The 22,554-nt window shown below is 42.2% G+C and overlaps 1 protein-coding gene across 1 annotated transcript in view; it reads left to right on the top strand.

Moving 5' to 3' along the window:
• SAMD12 (sterile alpha motif domain containing 12) overlaps window positions 1–22,554 on the top strand; it is a 180,235-nt gene that overhangs the window by 17,284 nt on the left and 140,397 nt on the right. Inside the window, exon 2 of the mRNA XM_089518390.1 lies at window positions 9,268–9,446. Within this exon, the coding sequence (XP_089374516.1) occupies window positions 9,268–9,446 (179 nt within the window). The remainder of the gene's footprint in view (window positions 1–9,267; window positions 9,447–22,554) is intronic.

The following is a 22,554-nucleotide window of genomic DNA, read 5'->3' as shown; positions in this document are numbered from 1 at the left end:
GGTGAAAATTTCAGAACTATCAGAACAGTTATTATCTTTTGAAAAGTGTATGTCTTTGTTGTCTGTGTTTGATGAGTCTGTCTGAAATATTTCACTTTTTGGACACAAGGTTACTAATACATTAAACCAATTAAAATACAGTGGTGAAGAATTGAAACATCAAAATGAAAAATATGGCATCCTAACAGAATATGGTACTGTGTTGTTTCATAACCTGTCATCAAAATGTTGTGGATGTCCTCATGCCTTAGTTGCATTCCTGGTGTTGCTCTTGGAACCTACTTGGTGGTTGACCCTAGGCACTGGGATTCCTTTCTTAGGGAGGTTAGAAATATACCCCCTGTAAGGTTCTGGTTATACTCTGCTGCCACCAAATGTGAAGACTTCCACTGATGTCACCCATTGCCACCAAATGTGAGGGTTTTCCAGCGATGGAGGGAGGGAATCCTCAATTGGGTTAGTTCCCTCCTCTCGCTCCAATAGGCAGGATCTAGGAAGTTGCAGGTGACGTCAAGGAGGGAACGCCCCTGACCTTCCAGTCTTGTTCCTGCCTCGCTCCAGATAGGTCGTTCTTCCTCTTTCTCTCCTTCTCCATCTTTACTAACAATAATAATAATAATAATAATCCTTCCTTCTCCTTCCCTTCCTTCCTTCCGAGTGCAGGACTAGATAGGGAGTCAGGAGCTACAGCATGGAGGATGCGGAGGAGAGCCCCGGCATGTCCGGGGATTCCTCGCACATTGAGGGTGCCCTGCGGCGAGTCCACACAGCGGCACAAGCAGGGACCCCCAGATTGGCGCGGCCGGAGGAGGGAGAACCCTCGTCTCCGAGCCCAGATGCGCCACAGCACTTACTCCCTTCCCGGGATCGGGAAGGAGTGGTGCAACCAGCGGAGCCCATCGGGCATGTAAGTAGCCCTTCTCTGCCTCTCCCAGCAGCCTCTCCCTTCACCCTCCCCCCTGAGATTTCCTCCCTTCTGGCCTCCCTAATCGCAGCGCAGGCTTCGGTCTTAGCAGGCCAGGTCGCCCCTTCCCCCTTACTCCATCCCCAGTCCTTGCCCAGTGAGATACCAGCCGCCCTTCCTCCTTCCCAAAACCCTCCCAGGGACTCTGTCAGGAGGCTCAACGATTCCCCTCACCGGGCTCACTCACCCTCTTCTTCATTGCCAGCCAGATCGTCATCAGAGGCCATTCCAGCCAATGAGAGGGGCAAATTCAAACCTAGGCGGCACAAACGCCTCGGAGCGGTTAAAAGTGGCGGTAAAAAGCCCGCCAAACCCACTCACTCTAAGGCCTCTCATAAGAGAAGGGCGACATCTAGTGGCCATCAGTCAAACTACAAGAAAGCTAAACTGCTACTTTCCAATCATTCCTCAGATGAATCTATGGATAACTCCGAGTCACAGTCAGTCTCTGAGGGGGGTGAAAATGATCTTTCTGAAGAAGAGGAGATGGATACCCCCCTTCCTCCTTCCTCTGCCAGACTATTTACTGCTGATGATTTTTCCATTCTCCTGAAGAAAGCCATTAAGGCTCTGGAATTGACTGACACACCCAAACCTACTCAGGTTCTGGACACTGATTTACCTCAGGGAAAGGGTGACTCCTTCCCACGTCCTTGTCCTCCTTGCACAGAGGTCCCATTCCCTGCTGACTTTATGAGAGTGGTCAGAGAAGAGTGGTCCAAACCTGCAACGGTAAGACCAAACCCTTCAATAGTCAAACAATTTTACACCTTACCAGCCTCAGTGATGTCAAAATTTCAAGTCCCTTTGGTTGATGCACCCGTCTCACAACTCGTTTCATCAGCCATTTACGCCAAAGATGGCGACGACACTCTAAAAATCCCAGAAGACAAAAGAGCAGAGTCGGCCTTAAAAAGAAGTTTCGAGGCTTCTTCCACAGCCATCAGGGCTTCATCCTCTGTCTCTATCCTCTCAAGGGCTGCTTATGGCTGGGCCAAAGACCTTATCCAGCATGTGCCCAAAGGTGACACCAAGCTTCGTCAGGGTATAAATAAGCTAGTGAAGGTTCTGGCATTCACTTCAGATGCTTCGCTTGACATCATCCAATTTTGTGCCAGGGCCCAGGCTGCCTCTATTCCGGTGAGAAGGCAGATTTGGCTAAAAAACTGGCAAGTCGATATGCGATCCAAACAGAACCTCACTATGGCTCCCTTCGGGGGATCAAAACTCTTCGGTGATGTGCTAGACCCTATACTCATCGAGACTAAAGACAAAAAGAAGGCGCTTCCATCCTCATATAGACGCGACGACAAAAAGTCCTCCCGCCAGGGTCAATCATCTGGTCGTTCCTTTCGTAACAACAGCAACTCCTCCTTCAAACAAAGAGACATCAGATATGGAAAACAACAACAATGGCCTGATCGAAGATTTTCACCTAAACATCAGTCACAGTCTAGAGCCTTCGGAAAAACTGCCTCCAACAACACTGGATCCTCCAACCCTGGCAAACAGGGAACCAATCAGCGATCCTGACTACCCGCCGGATCTGGTGGGAGGCAGGCTACATCATTTCCACCATGTTTGACAAACAACCACATCAGACAGATGGGTCTTGTCGACTATTTCACAGGGCTACTTGATAGACTTTATTCACCTTCCCCGCGACCATTTCACAGTTTCACCAAGGTCGAAGCGTCCACGCAAACACCTCCTGATGCTGGAGGCCATCGATCACCTACTGAAGATAGGGGCAATCGAAATAGTACCACCTCCAGAGAGACACAAGGGGTGCTACTCCATCCTGTTTATAGTGCCCAAGAAAAACAAATCATGGAGGGCAGTCCTGGACTTAAAGAGGGTCAACAAGAGTGTCCGAAAACGTCATTTCAGAATGGAGACTCTAAAGACAATATTAGAGTCATTAAAACCACGAGTCTACATGGCAGCCCTAGATTTAAGGGAGGCTTATTTCCACATTCAGATACACCCATCTCACCGCAAATACCTCCGTTTTTGTTACAACAAAAGTCACTTCCAATACAGGGCGCTTCCATTTGGCCTCTCATCAGCCCCAAGAGTTTTCAGCAAAATAATGATAGCCTTAGTCGCACACTGGAGACTACAGGGCCTATACGTCTTCCCATATTTAGACGACTTACTGATTGCCGCCCCAACCTTTCAACAGACCTCCAGCGCTGTCACTGCGGTGTTACATTCGTTGTCTCTCCATGGTTTTCTGGTAAATCATGGGAAGAGCCACCTTATCCCTTCTCAGACGATTCTTCACTTAGGATCATTGATAGATACCCTCAAGGGAGTTGTATCTCTGCCACCACAACGGATAAAGGACATTCAAGACTTAATAACTTCCATCCTTCCTTTACCTTCAATAGATCTCCTTATCCTTGCAAGGCTTCAGGGACTCATGATATCAGCCATGTCCTGTGTCCCCTGGGCTCGATTTCACTCAAGGGAACTGCAATGGCTGCTCCTACCCTTTCAACAGATGATTACCCAAAAGAGACACAAACAGGTTCATGTGCCCCAAAACGTAAAAAGGTCACTTCAATGGTGGATGTCCAATCGAATACAACTGGGACGCCCGATATGGCTTCTTCATCAGATACAAATAACCACAGATGCAAGTCTCCACGGATGGGGTGCCACCCTCGGCACGCACGTGGCTCAAGGCAGGTGGTCAGATCACGAAAGAGCCCACAGCATCAATTGGCTGGAACTCAGGGCGATCCGCCTGGCCCTTCTGGCCTTTGCCCAGCTCGTAAACCACACCCATGTTTTGGTCAGGACGGACAACATCACAGCAAAAGCTCATGTCAACAGAGAGGGCGGAACCAGATCACGAGCGCTGATGCAGGAGACCAAAAGGCTAATAAGTTGGTCGGAAATCAACCTCCTGTCTCTAAGGGCCGAACACATAAAAGGGACTCTAAACACCAAAGCAGACTGGCTAAGCAGGACGGACATAGACCAAGCAGAATGGCATCTCCATCCAGAGGTATTTCAAATGATATCCCGGTCTCTGGGGACTCCCATGTTAGATCTGTTCGCATCCCCAGTAAACAATCACCTACCAAGATTCTTCTCCCGATTCCCGTCTCAGGGTTCAGAGGACACAGACGCCCTTCATGCTCCGTGGCCTCCGGGTCTGCTCTATGCCTTTCCCCCGATCCCAATGATATCCAGGTGCCTGCTAAAGCTAAGAAGCGAAAGAGCTACCCTGATTCTGGTTGCTCCACATTGGCCAAGAAGGGCCTGGTTTCCAGAAATCTTATCCCTATCACAGGACAAGTTCAGACTTCCTCTGCGCCCAGACCTGTTATCCCAGGGTCAGATATTTCATCCAGACCCACAATGGCTCAATCTTCACGCATGGAGACTGAACGCCTCATCCTGTTAAGAGATGGCCTAAATGCTCAGGTAGTTGATACCATCATCCAGTCTAGAAGACCCTCAACTAGGCGAATATATGAGTACACTTACCGCAACTTCACTTCTTGGTGTAACTCAAATAATATATCTACAGCCTCATTCTCAGTAGGCGACCTTCTCCTCTACCTTCAACAAGGACTTGATAAGGGACTCAAGCCCAACACTCTAAAAAGACAAATATCAGCAATCACTTCGGCTCTACCTGTCAAACTATCAAGTCAGATTTCTTCCCATCCTTATGTCAAGAAATTCTTGAGGGCAGCTACACTACTTGGTCCTCCCGTAGTTCACCGTTATCCAACTTGGGACCTCCATTTGGTTTTGGCAGCTCTCAGTACAGCTCCTTTTGAACCACTACACCAAACGGACATCAAATTCCTTACTTGGAAGGTGTTATTTCTTATAGCCATTACCTCCGCTAGAAGAGCTAGCAGCCTTGTCAGTCAGATCAGAGCTTTGTTCTTTCAGAGAGGACTCAGTGGTGTTACGTCTAGACCCAACATTTATCCCCAAAGTCAACTCTACCTTCCACAGGTCCCAGGAGATTGTGTTACCGTCTTTCTGCCCTAAACCCAAAAGACAATTGGAAAAAACCTGGCACACGTTAGATGTTCGGCGGGCCCTTCGAATCTACATCAAGCGTACACGACGTTTTCGTACTTCTGATCGCCTGTTTGTCTCTTTTGCTGCTTCATCTAAGGGCAAAAGAGTGTCCTCCTCCACACTATCTAGGTGGTTAAGAGACTGCATATCCAAATGTTATACTTCTAATAGCTCATCTGCCCCTCGGGCTATCACCGCCCATTCTACACGCAGTGCTGCCACATCGGCTGCCCTCTCCACTAATGCCCCCCTGTTAGATATTTGTAGGGCTGCCACTTGGGCTTCCCCCTCCACTTTTGTCTGCCACTACCGTTTGGATGTTTTCCAATCCGCAGAGGCTTCGTTTGGCAGACGAGTCCTCCAAGCGATTGTTTAGTTGCCATTGTCAGTTCTCCCTCCCACAGTAGATAGCTTTGGCATATCCCAATTGAGGATTCCCTCCCTCCATCGCTGGAAAAATGAACATTGGCTTACCTTGTGATATGTTTGTTTTCAGCGATGGAGGCGATGGAATCCTGCCCTCCCAGAACTGAGGTCACGCTTCGGTTTTGGAGAGGATAAGCTAGATACAAGTTGTTTTGTACATAGTTTGCTGTTCTTAACCTTCTATATGTTAGTGTTAAATAATCTTTAGCTTTGGCTGTTACAACGACTGGAAGGTTAGGGGCGTTCCCTCCTTGACGTCACCTGCAACTTCCTAGATCCTGCCTATTGGAGCGAGAGGAGGGAACTAACCCAATTGAGGATTCCATCGCCTCCATCGCTGAAAACAAACATATCACAAGGTAAGCCAATGTTCATCTTTCCCTTATCGCCACCTCTACCACAAATGTAAGTACCTTCTGCCCTACCATGATGACCACCAATTGAGGAGATCTCTTAGATACCCTTGCGGTTCCCATGTGAGATAGTATTCATCTAGACATCCCTTTTTACTAGTTGCTGCTACCACAGACACCCTGTCTGAACCCAATTTTCTAATATAGGTTGAGCATCCCTTATTTGGAATTCTGAAATCTGATACATCAGAAATATATCAGAGAGGGTTTAAGTTCTTCACTACACATCCCACAAATTGACCCTCTTCAAAGATATCTCACAAACATGTTTTGACAGGAGAAAAAGGCAGGAAAGCATGTATTATTTTAAATTTGTATGGAATAATTCCAATAAAAATATTACAATAGTATGTGTGAATTTACGTCCTTCTCTCCAAATTTGAAGACCCTTGATGAGCAACTTTAAATAAATATTTGATGTACTATAGGGTTTTAAATCTTTCTAGTCCACAGGAATAAAATATATTTAAAGGAGGTTCATAGTTAAAAAAAGGTTATGCTGGAAGAGATTAATTTTTACAGGATTTTTTTTTAAAAAAATCATATAGTAGAATAACTTCATAGAGAAATCTTCTTCTTTTCCTCTTTTGTACACTGGACACTCCATGTGCCTCATTTGTACCGTGATATTTTGTAGCTCTTAACCCTGGGACTTTTTCTAGAATCCATGTGGCTAAAGAAAGGGTGGGGATAAAGAGGTGCGATTATAAGGGAGGGAGAAATGCAAAGCAAGAAAATGATTTGGAGGGGTGCATGAGAAGTGGGGTTTTCAGAAATTTGTGGAGGTGTTTACTTTTCTCCCAAGCTAAAGATGAGAAGAAGGAAGCAGGAGTATAATAATGTAAGACATTTTTCAGCTTTATTCTGTAATCAGTTTTTGTACTGGGTTTTAACTTAATAATAATAATTTTCTCTTCTGCTAAAAATGCAGTTCATTTTTTTTAGTGTATTAATGATTAACTAAATGCATTACTTTTCTATTAAATTTTGTGTCTCTGATTTGTGCTTCAAAGCCACAAACAACTTGGGACCAAATTACTTAAGAGTCTGAGCATTGAAATAAACTGTAAAGGCTCTGCTTGTGTGATCACTAGGAGGGGAGCTTAGTTTTTGCAGACAAAAAACCATCCACCATCTTAAAGTTGGCTCTAGGGTTACAGATCTCCCATCCCCTCCCCTGCACCCATCCATGTTCTGTTGGTTCCTTTTGAGCAGGCTCTGAAAACATTTCTGTTTCAGTTTACATTTAATTAACAGCATAGGTATTAGTATTGTTCTTAGTGGCTCTCATTTGTTGATACTGTGGCAAGTAGAATGGCTTCTATTTACCCTTCTCCAGAATTCTGAAATCTTAAATATTTCATAATCCAAAATTGTCTACGTGGGTGGCTGAGACAGTGACACATTTGCTTTCTGATGGTCCAGTGTACACAAAATGCACAAAATTATTTAAAATATTATGGATAAAGTTACCCTCAGGCTATGTGTATAAGGTGTATATGAACCATAAATGAATTTCATGTTTGGACTTGGGTCCCATCTCCAACATACAGTCGGCCCTTCTTATACACGGATTTTTTATACACGGATTTAAGCATACACGGTTTGAAAATGTTCCAAAAAAGTATAAATTTACTTTGATGTTCCATTTTTTATTAGGGACACCATTTTGCTATGTCATTATACTTAATGGGACTTGAGCATACACGGATTTTGTTATACACGGGGGATCTTGGAACCAAACCCCAGCGTATAACAAGGATCCACTGTATCTCATAATGTATATACAAATATTCCAAAATCCTAAAAATCCAAAACACTTCTGGACCCAAGCATTTTGGATAAGGAAGAATCAACTTGTGTTTCTCTCATACTGGTATTTTTGGTGGTGGTGGTGGTGGTGGTGATGGTTAATTGTTTTGGTTTTTCTTTTTGCTTATGTTTATGGTGTCTTGTATTTTGCCCTGAAAACATATGATAATTAATTGTATATGAATAAAAAGTGGATAAGTAGAAGGACTGTGACTCTGGAAAGCAGGGTTCAATTCCCAGATCGACCATGAAACCCACTGGGTGACCTTGAGCAAGTCACATGCTCAATGGCAAACCTGTTCTGAACAGACTACATTGATTCAATGAAGGAAGCCCTGAGCAAGGTTGTTGATAACAGGATCTCTTGGAAGTCTCTCATTCTTAGAGTCACCATAAGTTGAAACTGACTTGACAATATGTGACAACAGCAACAAAAGCAGTAGGCATGTCCCAATACCTGCCCAGTAATGACCCCAGGGAAGATCACTTGTGTCCCCTTCTTCAGTTTTGTTTCATAAACATGCATGTACCCTACCTGCAGTTTAAAAATAAACAGAGGCAAGGTTGCATACTTCAGCCTTGGCCTCCTTGTATGGCCAGCAATGCTCTGCAATCAATGTTCAACCATATATAAGTGAATGGGCAAGTGCTTCAAACCTTTGTGTGACCCTGATAAGCTTTAATTTGAGACTTACATATTGGGTAGCCTGTTCACAGGCTGCAAGTGTGAAGTCTAAAAGACACTATAATCTCCCACTTTGTTCCATTTATTCTTCTGGAGCCCCTTCTGTTGTTTTTGCAATCCACTGGGAAATGAGCCAGGCTAAATGGTTGCTGAGAGATTGGGCTTTTCCCCGGGCAGGTTGAAGCATCAGACTTCACTCAGATCCAAACAGGGAGCATATACACTCCCATGGTACTCCTTCTGCAGTTGGCAAGCATTATTGAGTAACCTGATAAAATATAGACCATACAAAACTGATCTTGCAAGAACTGCCCTGGCTTCCAGTTTGCTTCTGAAATCAATTCAAGGTGGTGGTATTGCCTATCCCCAACGTCTCATAAAGTTAGGTTGGTGGGTACACTTGTTTTGTAGCAGCACCTCAGCTCTACCCAACAAAGTTAGGCTGGCTCCATCTTTTTTCAGCTTCCAATGGGCAGCAAAAACAATGCTGTTCTGCAAGACATTCAGTGTTTGAAATTGCTGTTTTAACTGTTTTAAAACGGGATTGTTTTTAGACTGCTTTTAAAGAATGCAAGCATATCAGAAAAAAAGAGTTCAAAGGGTGAATGATTTTCAGTTTCTCAGTCTCTGCATTGCTAGAGATTTGGGGACTGATGAAAAATCTGGGGGAGGGGGAATGGCCAGCTCTATGTGCATAAGATTTTTATTTAATACAGTTCAGTGCAATTGTATACAGTTGCAAATTAAATGAATTGTTATGCAGGCAGCATTTCACTTCAGTTCTATTTTCATGTCTTGGGTTCTATTTCCTAGAGTCCTGCAGAAATGTGGAGAATATTGAGAACTCTCTGGTTTAAGATTAACATTTCTTTCCACTTCATGTGCTCAAAGCCTATCATACTTCCTTCCCACAGCTATCCATTGCAGTCTAAATCCAAACGGTATCGATTTGTCTGTCCACACGGAAGGAATTAACCTGCAACTGGAAGGTGAGAGAGTGGATTCATCCTCACTCAAGAAGGAAAACTCTTCTAAGCTGCCAGAGTCAAAAGGAACACCCAAGAGGCATCAAGGAGAATCAGAAGCATCTAAGGTAGGCATAGTGAAATAGTACCTGACTTTCAGAGGAGAGCTCAAACACAGGTTGTATGCAGATGGTAGCATAATGAACCCCTAGAATCTCTAATGAAAAAGATCTCAGCAAACCTATATTGGACAAGGTGCTTAAATATGAAAGGTAGTTTTGCAGGTACCATATCAGAGTGACAGGGTTAGGTAGTGTGACCAGGTATGTTTTTCCAAAGCTATTTTTGTGGCCTCTCAACACTTCCAGACTTTCTCACCAAAAAGGGGTGTAAGATTCATCTACTGGAAACCTCCATAAACAGTTACAACAGGGTGTAGTTATATGAGGGAGGTGTTTGCCAAAATGAGGGCAAATCTTCTGCTTCCCAGATTTCTAGTAAAGAGTGGCACATTGAAAAGCATTCCTACCTAGAACTCTGTGCATTTTTGTGTTTGCATTCCCTTGGGCACCTTGGCTGCCTGTGTTCTTCTGAGGTCTGAACTATTTTTACTGAGAAGTGAAGGAAAATTTAATGAGAGCAGGCAAAATTCATATTGGAGATGGCAATGTCTTCATTTCAGTCTCCTCCCATAGCTACAGCCCCCTGCACTGTTTAAATTATTTGTTTGTTTGTTTGTTTGTTTATCCAAAACCTAGAGCATGCTTCTGGCTGTTTCTGATCTTGTTTGGTTGCAGTTTTACATTTTTCAAAGTATGTGTAGCGTGAAGGCTTGCTGCAGGACTGCCTCACTTGACCACTTTTTCTTTACATATAGAATGTCCCAGTCCCAACATTCGGAAACTGCAGCTGAAGTGGTGGTATTCTTTTACCCACGGCCCTGGAAGGCTGTGTTTCCTACTCCCATATTCCCCTAACCAGGAAACAAAGGTCCAAAACATGGAGGATCCATGCTCCTGGAACTCTCCAGAAGCAGCATTTTTTATGTGAAGTATGTGTTTGGTGATGGTAGGGCATTTGTTTCCTCTTTTTATAAGTTACATTCCAGTCAATTTATCATTGGAAAAAAATAAACAGGAAAATAGCTTTTCCAGTGAGTGCGTAGCCTGCCAAGGGTAGGGAAGAGGGGGAGTTTACCACTGCTGACTGTAAAATAAAAACCCCAAAGTCCCATGTAGCAGGCAATAGGAAAGAAAGACCTATGCCTGAAACAACAGAGAGCCATTGCCAATACTGGACTAGTATTCCAAGAGAAAGCTGTGTTAGTAAGTTCTACTGTAGTATAAAATGGTATAAATCAGGGATGACAAATGCATGGTACGCAGGGGCAAATCCTTCGTGATCCCCTCCTGTGGGCTGAACCCCTTCCCTCAAGCAAGCTGAAATACCTCAAGTTTTTTCTGTAGCACCTCTCAAAATGATAACAGGAAGCGCTGTTATATTACCTTACATTTTGAGAAGGACTGCAGAGGAAAGCAGAGGAAATTAGGGTAGTAAAGGGTTGTAGGAGAGTGAGCATGGTGTAGTGGTTTGAGTGGTGGACTACAACTCTGGAGACCTGGGTTTGATTCATGGCCTGGCCATGAAACCCACTGGGTGATCTTGGGCAAGTTGCATGCTTTCAACCTCCATGAAAGGCAATGGCACACCTCCTTTGAACAAATCTTGCCAAGAAAACCCCCTGGTAGGTTTTCCTTAGGGTCACCATAAGTTAGAAATGACTTGAAGATGCACAACACACACACACACACACACACACACACACACAGAGGATGCTTGTGGAAATGGCAGGCTGTTTTCATATGTTTGAGTGGCATTCTTCATGGTTTGGAGGTGAAAATTAAGTCATTAAAAAAACATGGGATTGGGGTTTTGATGCTACACCATTCCTACCCTTGTGTAAAGGTATCCATTCTCTCCTTTGAAACTATTGTTTGTTTGTTTGTAACATAAGCTTGCATGGTCTCCATTCTGTTGAAATACTGTGGGACCTTGTTATCCGCTGGAGTTTGGTTCCAGGATCCCCTGTGGATAACAAAATCCGTGGATGCTCAAGTTCGATTAAATATAATGGTAGAGCAAAATGGTGTCCCTTACATAAAATAGAAAATCAAGGTTTGTTATTCTGAATTTATACTTTTTTTGAATATTTTCAAGCCATGGATGTTTGAATTCGTGGATAAAAAATCCGTGAATAAGGAGGGCCAACTGTATGTACACAAAAAGTCCACAAGGCCTAAGCTACAATAGACCTGTTAGTCACAAAGGTGCTACTGTGATCCTTTAAGACATTTTATGCTAATATTGGACTAGTTAGACAAATTGCCTGACTGGTTGTTGTTGTTATTATTATTATTATTATTATTGGGAGACAAAGGGATTACAAATTTAAAAAAATACAATTAAAAACATCCAAGACAGTTTCATTTGTTCCCAATATAAGATGAAACTCCTGCAAACAGAGTTCCTCCTCCTTGCAACACTGTGATTTGTTTTCAGACTTAACAGAGCATTTATATCCATGAAAAGGAGAGCAGGCCCAGCAGAGTGTTTTCTTTTTAATGGGAATGGCTGCCTTTAATCGAGAGTGATATTAATTCTACTGGGAGAGAGCCAATTGCAAACATATTTGATGTTGGCCAGCTGACAAATGAGCAATCAATAGGCTAATTCAAATGTGTGTGTGTTTAACAATTAGGGTGTATCCAAACTGGTAGGGTTTTTTACATGATCCACTAGAGAAAATGGATTGTGCTGTGTCTTTCTGCTTCAGATTTCCCATCTTAGAAATCTGCTTTCTTCAAGGGAGATAGAAATTGTCTCTTTATTTTAAAATGTTGATGAGAATATCCAGTTCAGCATACTGGCTGTATTTCTTTTCACTAATTAAACTCCATTCAGGATTGGTGCAACTTTTCATTATACCTGGCAGCATCAAAATGTTGTCACTGTAGTTAAAAAGCATGCCAGGGAAATATTTGTTTTTCCTTTCCTTTTATAATTAGTAATTTGTAATTAGCCTGACTTGGAGGACAGATGGTTTTTACTTATGACTCATAAACCTGCTAGCTCTTAACAGTAGTAGAATGACACCATATTGATTCATCTGTTAATTTCAATGTCAAGAAGATTTACAAATGGTGTCCATATTCATTGATGTGGCTTCTGCCATTCTTCTCCCTCTGTCTTTCCATTGTACAGGAATGATGCTTAGGCTTGTTGCGGATCCCCACTGCCACTTTTGTGGCCAAGGAGTGACTGTAAGATAGGTGGATTTTGTGTGAAATTTGTTGCAGAATATTGGCATACTGGGTTTTTTTCTCAGCTGTGGCTCCCTTACCCCCAGGGTTGAAAATCTCCCTGTTGCCATGCCCACAAATGCTCCAGTCAGGGTAGGAGAGAATTAAAATTAGCAATACTTCCCACACTTTAAATATTACTGCACTAATCTGTGGCTAAAATTAATTGTAATTTTATACCCCTATAGCTTTGGTCTAGGTTTGGATTCTAGATGCCAAGTGCAAAAGCTTGTCTCCCATGAGTCAAATCTAGAGGAGCTGTTTTGCTAATAAACTTTGCTCCTGGAATTGCATCTTTCAGTGAAACTATTAGAGAATCGCTGCTTTCTTCTGTAGCTCCCTGTTCCAGAGAGTTGAAGCAGAGAGGGCCAAACTGTGGTGTCTAAGAAAAAAGGCAAACCTCTCATCATTCTCAAGGACATCCTCTATAGTTCATAGATTTGGGCAAATAATTTTTCTAATTTCCTCCTCCTCCTTGTTGTTTCATAATTAATCTGCTTTCTGCTGCTGTCCATTTCTTCAGCTGTAATTGACGTTCCAGTAGCTTCTCAATATCTTGCCCTAGTTGCCTAGCAAAAGGTTCTGATTCCCATTTTGGAAAAATGATGGGATATAAATCAAACAAGAAAATAAAACAAACTAAATACATGAAGTCCCGTACCTCATTTGTCATCTGATGTTCAGGAACTCCATTATTTGATGTGACCTTTGTGTGTGTGTTTTTAAGTATTGAAAGTAATATATTTTGATAAAGCTCAGCAGAACAAATAAATGTTTATAACTTGACAGCATGCCTCAGCTAAACATGTAACACATATATAGACATACACTTGTTTTTCTAACCTTCAGGTTAAGATGACATTCCAAAGACTCACATGAGAACCAAGTGGATCAAGATTACTTCTGTTTGTATTAAGAAAAGAAATAAATGATAATCAATCTGTAATAAAAGAGTCATCATGAACTTCATTTCTTGAGTTGCATACCTGTTGTGTTATTTTTTCCTTGGGAACAAGAGTCCACAACTTCTCATACCAAAGGCCGATAGATAAATTGTGTAAGCCTTTCCATTTTTGAGCAACCACTATGGAGTTTATCAGACACCTTACCTTCCGCCATGCTCCCATTGCATAAACTTCACCAATCTGCGATGGGAGCCTTCTGGTGGGATCACGGAGGGTGCAACACATCCATTTTCATCATGGAAACGTTATTGTAAGTGTTTAAAAAAGGGCCCTTTTTAAATAACAATTTAATCCATTATTAAAAATGGCCCTTTTTAAAACACTTACGATAATGCTTCCATGACCAAAACAGAAGTGTAGCGCCATCCGCGATACCACCAGGAGGCTCCTGTCGCAGATCAGTGACATTTACGCGACAGGAGCATGGTGGAAGGTAAGGTGTCTGACAAACTTCTATGTGAACTGCTAGACAAAAGAATAATATTAGGTGGGTTTTGGGGTTTTTGGGTTTTTTTTTACTAATAAGATGTTTGTTTTCTTCTGTAACTAAGGAGTAAAGCCAGTGCTGGTGAAAGTGTGTGTGTGTGTGTGTGTGTGTGTGTGTGTGTGTATTATTTATTTTGTTTCCATTTCATTGAAAACCTCCAACCAGAATATTGGGTTTTTGGAAAGCCACACCGCATGTGAAAGAAAGTACGAACGGTACTGCAGTTTCTCCAGCATTTGATAGATGTTTATTTATATAACTGAGTTTCATTTGATTATTGTGCCATCAATAAATAATTTTAAAACAATGTTTGCTTATTTTAGCTGAAATTATTTTAATGTAGAGGATTTTCATAATGAGGATCATAAATAATATAAGATCACCAAGCCTAGATCTTTTTTCCAGACCAGTTTTTAAAGTCATTGCACTACTATAAGTGTTGTCAATCAACACAGAGTAGATTTTTAAAATTAATCCAGCAAATTCAGAGCTGCTTTGAAATACCACTCAAATTTAGTTAATGATTCATTACAAAGAATGATTCATTATACGCCATTTAGGCTGGGATATAAAATGTAAAACCTGGTGAATTTGAAACCATAAAACCATTATTACCCAGCTATTGTTTTATCTGAGCCCCTGAATTGTGTTGTATAAATACATGTTGCAAATGATGTAGGTTTTTGGCTTCCCAATTCTTTGTTGCTTCCTTGTTGATTCAGATAATAAACAATTTGGTGGGATCTTGTTTTTGGTTTCTGCACCCTATGTAATGGGGTTTTGACGCCTTTAGTCTCAGCAAAAGCCTGTCTGACTTGGGAGACTCTACCAGCAGCATTGCTCCTATCAGCTTCTTGTTTTACAGGCAGAACATAATCCCACCATCATGGAATGGTAGTGCCAATGTGTAGTGCCAGTGGGCACCTCTGGGGGGGGGAAATGTAATTCCAGTGTTGATAGGTTTTCTGAAAGCAATTCCAAATAGACTGACAATACATCTGAATGTGATCACCATAGAGACAGTTGTACCATTACAAAAACTGACACTACTTGGAATGTGTAGAATTGTCTGAGAATACTGGTTCTTATATTCTTGGATAGAATTTGAATCACTGAGAGTCTATAACTCTAATTATAATAATTGGTAGCCTGTGAAACTGATCACCACCACCACCGTAATTATTTATGTCTAATCTCTCTTTCCCAGACTATGGTCCGGTACACACGGGCCAAAAGTGGGGTGGTGCCGCCGTTACTAGGGTTCAGGAGCATGCAGCAACCGTACGCTCCTGAACCCTAGTACGTATGGGTGGTGCCATCGATGCAGCGCTGTCCATATGATGCGTGCATCCATGACGTGTCTTGTGTAACACATCCAAATGGCGCAGCACACAGGACACATCACCACGATGCCCCAGGGCGCCTTGGCATTATCGTCCATTTTGGAGCTCCTTTTTCCAGCTGATCGTTGTTGCGGCCATGTGGTTGATGTGGCAATGATACAGAGGAGAAAGGGTTGGCCTCTGACCACCCCTTTCTCCTAATCTGTACCGGGCCCATGGCTATATAAATGGCACTTCAACAATGCCCTAAGTTAAAATAACAATTCTTGTCTGCTTCTTTAGGAAATCCCTTCCACGTCCCCATGGGTGGTTCATATGTGTTATGGGCTATGGTTAAAATATCCTTAACTATATATTATTGCAGTAGTTTGTGTCACAGTAGTTAGCTCATGTTGGCCTGTCTTACCAGATTCTCTTTGTGGCCCAGATTTGATTCTTAGATATTGAACTGTCCCATCTGGAAGACTTTTTATAAATAACCAAGACCCCTTCCTATGTTGTTGTTAACTGCCATTGAGCTGACCTTGACTCATAGCAACCCTATGAATGAGACATTTCCAAGACCCTCTGTGCTCTATTGCTCAAGTCTTATAGGCAGGTTACACACCGCTATTAAAGTACGGAGTCAGTCCGTACTAGGGTTAGGAAGGTGCGGTGCTTCCGCACCCCCCTAACCCTAGTACGGACTGAGTCCGTACAAAATGGCGGCTCAACTTCCACAAGGGGGCCGCCATGACGATGTCACAACCGCGTTGCCTCTATACGGGGCGGTGCGGACGTGACGTCATCGGTCTGCGCCAGGGCGCTTAGTGCGCCCTTTCCGCGGACCAGGAAGGAGCTCCGTTTCGGAGCTCCTTCCTGGTTTGCGGCGCCGCTTTGCTTGGCTGGGTGCAGCCTTCAGACGGCTGCGCCCAGCAAAGCAAGGGAGAAAGGGGCCAAGCGGCCCCTTTCTCCTTCTCCCCGCCGCTGCGGGGTGTCCTTGGGGCTTGAAGCCCCAAGGACACCCCTTTTCAGGCTGCAGGGAAGCGGTGTTTTGCTGCTTCCCTGCAGCCTGAAAAGCGGCGGATCGGGGCCTCAGCGGCTGCCGTTCTGACAACTGAGGCCCCGATACACCGGAGAAAGGGGCGGGTACAGCCCGCCCCAAATGGGCGGTTTGTAACCCGCCAATGATTCTTTCCTGTGACCTCCCTGATTGAGTCTAGCCATCTGACGTGCAATCTTCCTCTCTTTCTACTATTCTCAACCTCTCCTAACATTATTGTCCTTTCCGAGGAGTTGTGCCTTCTCATGATGTGGCCAAATTATGACAGCCTCAGTTTGATCATCTTAGCTTCTAGTTGTGTTTCAGGCTTACTCTTTGCACTTGATGTGGAGACACCTTTAAAGTTGGAGTGGGTAACTTTGAAGGATCCATTTTCTACCCCAGGATTCTCCTTTCTCCCTAGGATTCTCTTTCTTTGTAGGCTATATAGTCGGCCCTTCTTCTACACAGATGTTTTATACACGGATTCAAGCATCCATGATTTGAAAATGTTCAAAAAAAGTATAAATTTCAAATATCAATCCTTGATTTTTCATTTTTTATAAGGGACACCATTTTGCTATGTCATCATATTTAATGGGACCTGAACATCCACGGATTCTGTTATCCACGGGGGATCTTGGAACCAAACCTAGCGTATAACAAGGGTCCACTGTACTAGGTTTTAAACAAGACAAAAATAAGAATGAAAAAATAAAATCAGAACTGATTGGACATTAGTGATGGTAGGTTTTCAAAATAGCAATAAGGGAGGTCGAAGTTGATGACATGAAGTCCGGAAGTAGCTATTATCATGTTTGTGTTTTGTGAGGATACCAAATGAAAGTTTTGATTTTAAGTTAATTTAGCCATGTGTTTTTCTGTAAAACTGACATATTGTTCACATTCATAAACAACATGATGAACATATTTTTGTCTTTATGAAATGACCAAACCACAAAATACAGAATTTGTTGACATCTTGTTTGGTCTGTATACAAAGGAAAAGCCTTCCAACGTTCTAAGAGGAGGCATCCCTTATAATAAAGGACCAGCTTTCTAGTTCTCAAACCTGTTTTCTAGTTTTCTTTCTAGTTTTCAAACCTGGGAACCCTATTATACATCCATTTCTGGTTTTGATTTGGGAAACTGAAAGGATTTGGGGTACTTGGGAAAGTATGATGCTGTAAATTCTTCTGGAATGACAGAACTGCTTCCCCTCACTTCTTCTTTTTTTAAATTTTTTGGGGGTGGGGTCAGGATGGACCACACTTTTATCACCCCACTTTTCTAGGTACACTTAAATGTTCTCCATTTTGAGAGAAAAGTTTCAAAGTGTCTAATTTTTAAATTCTACTGGGTTTCTTTTTTAATGGTGTACTGGATGACAAGTCTCTAGCTCATGAGGATGAATCCTAATAACTTGTATTAGAAAGTGAATCAGTCCCAGGAATCTTTATATATCCAATTATTCCCTACATTTGGAAAGGGGTGCTGTACTCTTTATTGCCATTTAAGTATTGCATGTTCTATACAGAAGTTGGATTCATCTTCTTAATTCCATAGATATTTTGTCGTCATTGTAGATTGAATCTTGGTGTAATTGGATTTTTTTTTCATATTGACCATTAGAGCTAGAGTTACATTTCCCCTTTAAGAAGTAATTGCTTTATTATTATATCTGAGCCAGAGGCAAACTGAGTGAATCTCAAAGCGGTGGGGGTGTAAATTTTTTTTTAAAGCATATGAAGTGATCTGAAGTCCTCTTTGTCGACAAGCTGCTTTTAGAAGCTGGCATACTGTACTTTTTAGGAGAAGAAAGAAAACTCTCGGCAATGTAGCTCATTAATGTTTTGGGTCCTTTTTAATGTTTCCCCCATATATAATTAGTTACAAGAAATGACATCAAACAACATTAAGAAAATGACTAAGGGAGCTAGGACAGAGGATCAGAATTGAAAGTCAATTATTTTGGGGCCAAATTAATCACTGGAATAACTAACCAAAGACCATGGAATTTTTTTTAAAATTATTTTATTTTTATCTCATCTTTCTTCCAGGCTGTGAAGCAAGGTAGGTCATGGCACAGCTAAGAACAGGTACAAATAAAAACATTGTTATACTGTGAAAATAGCATGTAGTATTTATAATATTAAAACACAATTGAATTAAAAACACAGCAATTGATTAAAAATAACCCCAAAGCACAATGATGGCAAAAGATGGAGAAGATAGAGGGTAACCCAGGAAGATGCAGCCAACACTAGGGGGGTGGGGGTGGGGATTTCATGGACAAATGTTTATTGTATGTAATTTGTATGTGTTTTTATATTTGGTGTGTCTTAATAAACTCAAATATAAAATATAAAAAAATAACCCCAAAGCTCCAGTTTATTTAAAGCCCTTTCCTTAGAGAGTTAATCGCTGAAAGCCCGCCTAAATAGGAAGATCTTTGCCCACCAGTGGAAAGACAACAGAGTGATGGCCAGTAAAGACTGCCTTAGGATCCACCACCAAGAAGAACCTCTTTTTCAGATCCTCTGTGTGCAGATTGCCCATTTTCCTTTTGTGCTAGGAAAGTTAGGTTAAACCAGTGAGATAACATGTATTTTCTTGAAGATTTAATAAATTTGTAGGCCAGATTAGGATTGTTGGGCACACAGGCCAAAACTGGTTAAGTTTCTATCTGGTCCTCATTAACCTGTTGATTTTGATGGGTCACTGTTGTTGTGTGCCTTCAAGTTTTTGACTTATGGTGACCCTAAGGCTATGGGGTTTTCTTGGCAACATCTGTTCAGAGGACAGTTGTCATTGCCTTCTCCTAAGGCTGAGAACATGTGGCATGTCCAAGGTCACCCAGTGGGTTTCATGACCGAGTGTGGAATCAAACCCTGGTCTCCAAGAGTTGTAATCCAACATTCAAACTACTATGCCATGCTGGCACTATTCTTGACTAAAGATGCCATGGTGCTGTATTGTTGGGGGCAATTTGGAAAGCTGTGGAAGCAGGGCTGTTTATATTTTGTGCTGAACAACTAAACTTTGTCATTAGTGTCTATGTCCAGAAAATATTTGATAAATATAGCAGAAATTAACACAATTCCTTCTAATTGTGAGGAAAAACAAGTAGTAAGCATAGTATCAATGCCTCCTCTGCTGTCTTCCCTCATTCTGAAACATGAGAAGATGAAGCTTCCATATTTTCATATGTTTTAGTGTCTTAAGGGCTGGAAACCTTCCCTTTACATGAAATGAAGACAGAAGCTTAAGAAATGTATTCACCTTGATAAGCATCCACACACTGAAGCAGGTGTACAGACAGCCTCTACATTTGCAGATGTGAAACTGATGAGTATGTGCATAGTAATGGACATCTGGGGATTCACTGAAACTGGCTGGATGCATCTTTGGATGCAGAAAGGGATGCATGTACCCTAGAGAATATCAGTTGCCATTATGTTTCTCAATTTGCATGATTATGTATAGATTCAGCTAGAATCTCTTGCTTTCTCAGGTGCAGTGGGTGGTCAGTTTATCTTAATAAGATCAGTCTTTCAAATCAGGAATGAGCAACTGTAGTGAGGACAAGGGCCCGTTTTCAGGTTGCTCAAGGACCATGGCTTACAAAATTAAATAACAACAAAATACTTTCTGAAATTAATTTTTGATTTTTGATAGTCTTCTCTCTTTCTATTATCACCAAATAGGTCACCCCTTAAAAATTCTGCCCCTTGGAGGAATTATCACTTCTTCTGCCCCCTGGAGAATTGCTTTTCAGTTACCAAAACCCCCAGCTTCACTCTCATTTAAAAACAGCAGCAACTGAATAGCTGTATGGTTTTGTCATTATATCCACAGTTTTATTGCCATTGAACATATAGAGCCTTGGAAGCTTGGAGGAATTGTCTCCCCATTCTATTGCTAACTCATACAGAGCTCTGTGGTCACTGAATAAAAAGTTCTGGTGGACTTGGCAAGACAACCTCCCCCTATGACAACAAGGTTACAAAATCAATTAATGTTTTCACTTGCTGCATTTGTTTGAACTGTTATTTAAGTTATTTATTTAAATTTTGTATGTGTACTTGTGGGAGGTATTTAAGACGTACTACTGTTCCAGATGGTGGTTTAGGGCCTTTATTAGGTAATTTTAATGGGGAAAGGCATGAGACTTTGGGGGGGGGGGACTTGGGAAGCCATGTAATGAGGGCTGAGGATCTACATATGAGTCAGGATCCACTTTTCCCACCTATGCTTTAAACAGTTAAAAACTGTCATAGTAAGGCTTGGTTTTCTTTTCTTAGCACAACCTAGCCTTGGATCCCATTTTGGGAGTATATACTGTATATACTCATGTACTGTATAAGTCTAGAAATTTTAGTAAAAAAATTGTCCCCCAAAACCTGAATCAACTTATCCACAGGTCAGTGTAACTACTGTACTTTAACTCTCTCTTTTTAAAATAGAAACTATCTCCTGGTGAAAAGCAAGGTGTGATCTGTCTTGAAAGCACTTGCTCCCCCACCCCCGCCTCATCCATCCAGCCCTTATGCCTGCTGGAATTTTGTAAGTTCTTTAGCACTGTTTTCCTTTGCTTCAGGCTTTAAATCCTTTCTTACATGCCCCTAAGCTTTACCCTTGACTTATCCACGAGTCATATCAAAACCCACAATTTTGGCCCCAAAACTTATACTTGAGGTCAACTTATAGTCACGTATGTACGGTAAATGCAAATCTCTCTCTCTCTGGCTTTGCTTCGCGAACGAAGACTATTTTGGGGAGGCGATGGTCCTTCATCCTAGAAACGTGTCCTGCCCAGCGCAGCTGCGTCCTCAATAGCATGGCCTCAATGCTGGTGATCCCTGCTTGCTCAAGGACAGCAACATTTGTCACATAATCAGTCTAGTGTATATTTAGAATTGTGCGTAAACAGCACTGATCAAAGCATTCGAGGAGTCATAGGTGTTGGCTATAGGTGACCCATGTTTCAGACCCATAAAAAAGAATAGACAGTACAATGGCTCTATACATACTGATTTTTGTGCTTCGCCTCAAGTGTTTGTTACTCCAGACACTTTTGTGAAGCCTTCCAAATGCACTATATACCTTTGCCAGTCTGTGATCGATCTCTTTATCAATCTTGGCATCTGAGGAGATGATGCTTCCCAGGTAGGTGAACTGCTGGACGGACTTAAGCACAGATGTGCCTACAGTGATGTGGGGATGGTAGTGTTCTTCCTGAGGTGCCGGCTGGTAGAAAATTTCCGTTTTCTTCAGACTGACTTCCAGTCCAAAGAGCTCTGCAGCTGTTGCAAAACAAGATGTTAGGTGCTGCAGAGCTGTTTCCGTATGGGCAACGAGGGCAGCATTGTCAGCAAAAAGCAGCTCACGGACTAGATAGTTTAGAGTCTTAGTGCGGGCCCTCAAGTGGCTTAAGTTAAACAGGCTACCATCAGTACGATAGTGTATATAAATGCCTTCTTCTTCTTTGAGATCTGCGGTAGCCCTTTGGAGCATCATGCTGAAGAAGATTGTAAATAGAGTTGGAGCGAGAACACAACCTTGTTTCACACCATTGGTTATTAGAAAGGGCTCCGAGAGAGCGTCGCCATATCTGACTTGACCTTGCTGGCCTTCATGTAGCAGGATGATCATTTTGAGGAATTTGGGGGGGGGGGGCATCCTAGTAGTTCCAGGATCTGCCACAGACCTTTTCTACTCACAGTGTCGAAGGCTTTGGTGAGGTCGACAAATGTTACATAGAGTCCTTTGTTCTGCTCTCTACATTTCTCTTGCAGTTGTCTATCTGTAGTGCTCCTATTAGCTCTAAAGCTGCATTGGCTTTCAGGGAGAAGTACTTCTGCAATAGCAGGGACTAATCTGTTCAGCAGTATCCTTGCAAGGATTTTTCCAGCAATGGAAAGCAGTGTTATACCTTGATAGTTTGAGCAATCAGATTTTACTCCTTTTTTCTTATACAGGGTGATGATGACTGCGTCTCAGAGATCTGATGGCAGTTCGCCTTTTCCCCAGCAACTCACAAGGAGTTTGTGGAGTTTAG

This window comes from Sceloporus occidentalis, unplaced genomic scaffold (genome assembly GCF_023333645.1).
Source record: "Sceloporus occidentalis isolate IW3139 unplaced genomic scaffold, rSceOcc1.0.p SCAF_3, whole genome shotgun sequence".
Taxonomy (NCBI): Eukaryota; Metazoa; Chordata; class Lepidosauria; order Squamata; family Phrynosomatidae; genus Sceloporus; species Sceloporus occidentalis.
Note: the sequence above shows the minus strand (reverse complement) of the source record. Positions and strands in the feature narration are given on the sequence as shown.